At 51.7% G+C, this 2,363-nt stretch overlaps 1 protein-coding gene across 1 annotated transcript, besides 1 other annotated feature; it reads right to left on the bottom strand.

The window, feature by feature from the left end:
• Window positions 1-2,182, bottom strand: TraAM80_10441 (group II trans-sialidase superfamily; the record flags this gene model as incomplete). The annotated part of the gene is made up of 1 exon (XM_029387058.1): window positions 1-2,182. A coding segment is annotated over one exon (2,182 nt), but the record flags the coding sequence as incomplete, so codon positions are not given.
• Window positions 2,183-2,245: 63 nt separating this feature from the next.
• Window positions 2,246-2,262: a microsatellite.
• The last annotated feature ends 101 nt before the right edge of the window (window positions 2,263-2,363 follow it).

Below are 2,363 nucleotides of genomic sequence, written 5' to 3' on the forward strand. Positions count from 1 at the left end.
CACCCTCCTCAGACGCATTAAAGCTGTTAACTGTACGTTGCTCAGAGGCATCGGAGCTCTCACCTGCACCCTCCTCAGACGCATTAAAGCTGTTAACTGTACGTTGCTCAGAGGCATCGGAGCTCTCATCTGCACCCTCCTCAGACGCATTAAAGCTGTTAACTGTACGTTGCTCAGACGCATTGGGGCTTTCACTTGGACGTTCTCCAGATGCAACGTAGCTGTCAACCGCTTTAAGTTCCATGACATTCAGTGGTCGGTTGTACAAAAAAACGTTCTTTACTGTCACACTGCTGTCTTTGCCGCCACCAAAGTAAAAGTCTGCGATTTGGTAACCCCGTTCCTCAAGAATTGGTAGTTTGTTAGTATTCCCCACAAGCACGCCGTCCACGTACACGGAGCCCTTGTTACCCTCCAGCATGAGCGCCACTTTGTACTTCTTCCCCGGCTCCCAAGTGCTGTTGTGTGTTGTTGTTGTCATGCCGTTGAAGACTGTCCCCCACCGTTTCTCCGTTGTGTACAACAGCCCCACAAACTTTGTGTTTTCATTGTCCTCCAGGCCCGCGCCCAGCAGAGGAACGCTCTCATTCGGAACCTCATCGATGGTCACCGTCGCCACAAGCGTGAACTCATAATCCATAAAGCTGTGCACATATTGATGCTTCCACATGTTCACAGGCCACATGGCGTATGACTCGGACCCCGTGAACTTAAAGCCATTTTCGACCTTCTTTGCATTCGTCACAATTGCATTCACGCAGTGGTACGCGTCTTTCCAAGTTGCATCACCCGATGCATCCGACAAGAATCCAACCAGACCGACCGTGGGCACAGACGACATGGAGAAGTAGGAGTCCAGTTTTGCCCAAGTCTCCAAGACTGACGTAATCGTCTTCAGCTGTTCCGTTAGGGGAGCTAGAGACACGCCCTTGGTCGCTGTACTGACCCTCTCTTGTAAAAAGTACAACGCATCTTTCGAATGCAGCAGGGTGTTGGCAGACGTCCACTTCTCTGTAGTATCCATGGAAATGGGCCCGAGGTGAAACGTGCGGTTGTTGTCAGTGACCCAAAGGTAGAGCGCGGTGGCTCGCGCCATCTCCCCAGGGGGAATCCCTTTCTGAGTGTACAGCATGACCTTCTTTCCAGCAATGATGGCAGTGGTGAGGGACCCCACTCCTTCAAGTGTCCGCGAAGCGTCTGGTAACAACATGGGCTGAACACGTGTGAGTGTCCTGACAGCCTCCCTCCACGTTGCCCCCATGTCCCTCGACTCGAACAGCTTGGAGAGCGAATAGCATTTGGCAACCATGAGAAGCTGCCCCTGCTCCCACTCAACGATGAGGGGGGCAATGCACCGTCCAGAAACCGTCCCCTGTGGAAGCACCCAATTTTTGCCGTCGTCCTTCGAATAAATAATCATGGAGACAATGTCGTTGTCTCCTGTCATCCTCGCCGTCACAGGAAACACAAGCGTGCCATCCTCCATCACAACGCCCGAGCCACCACCACCAACAAACTGCTCCAGGCCACGTTGTTTAGCAGATGGTTTGATCTGTGGTACAAGCGAGGTGGGTTCGCCCCATTGGATGACTTTATCTTGCGTGGCCTCACCCACGAGCAAATCAAGACCCTGTGAGGATGCAGTCCACTTCTTCGATGAAGGATCATACTTCTGATGATAGTCTCCCGCAAGTAGAAAAACCTTGTTACCCTTTGCAATTGTTGTGGGTCGGACCTCGTATGTCACACGGGACATATACTCCTGACGCATGGTCGTGTTAAAGATGCTGTACGCCTTCCATTCGTTTGCACTCACCTCAGCAACAAAAGACGACCAGTTCTCCGCAGGGTCAATGTACCCCGTCACAACATCAGCATAAACGATCGAAGTACGATATTTATCGGAGGATACAGGTCTGCCCTGGCTTTTGGCAAGCGCAACCAAAACTCCACCAGCACTGACGAGAGAAGGTGAGACAAAGAAGACCCTCGTTCCACTTCCGGCACTTGTTCCCACAATCGTTTGACGCGGCACAAAAAGATCAACAGCCTCTGGTGTTTGCGCTTCCTTTGGCGTATTTCCCTCCTCACCGTACACAGCCGTACCGCCGCAGCACACCAACAGCACGCAGAAAAGGAGCTGCACCGAATACAAAAACATGTGCCGGGACATTTTGAGCATGTGTTACTCTCACTCACTGTCTCCCTTCACTCCTTGTAGGGAATGCTTTCAGGCCGCGACGATTGTGTGTGTGTGTGTGTTGCTGGTGGTGACTGCAGAGCGTTTCAATGTGCACAGCAGCAAGTAGCGTTTGGTCTCTTTCCTCCCGCGTGTATGTATTGAAAAGTAGTAAAGAAGAAAA

This window comes from Trypanosoma rangeli, assembly GCF_003719475.1.
Source record: "Trypanosoma rangeli strain AM80 chromosome Unknown Tra_15.4_contig_00966, whole genome shotgun sequence".
In the NCBI taxonomy this organism is placed as follows: domain Eukaryota; phylum Euglenozoa; class Kinetoplastea; order Trypanosomatida; family Trypanosomatidae; genus Trypanosoma; species Trypanosoma rangeli.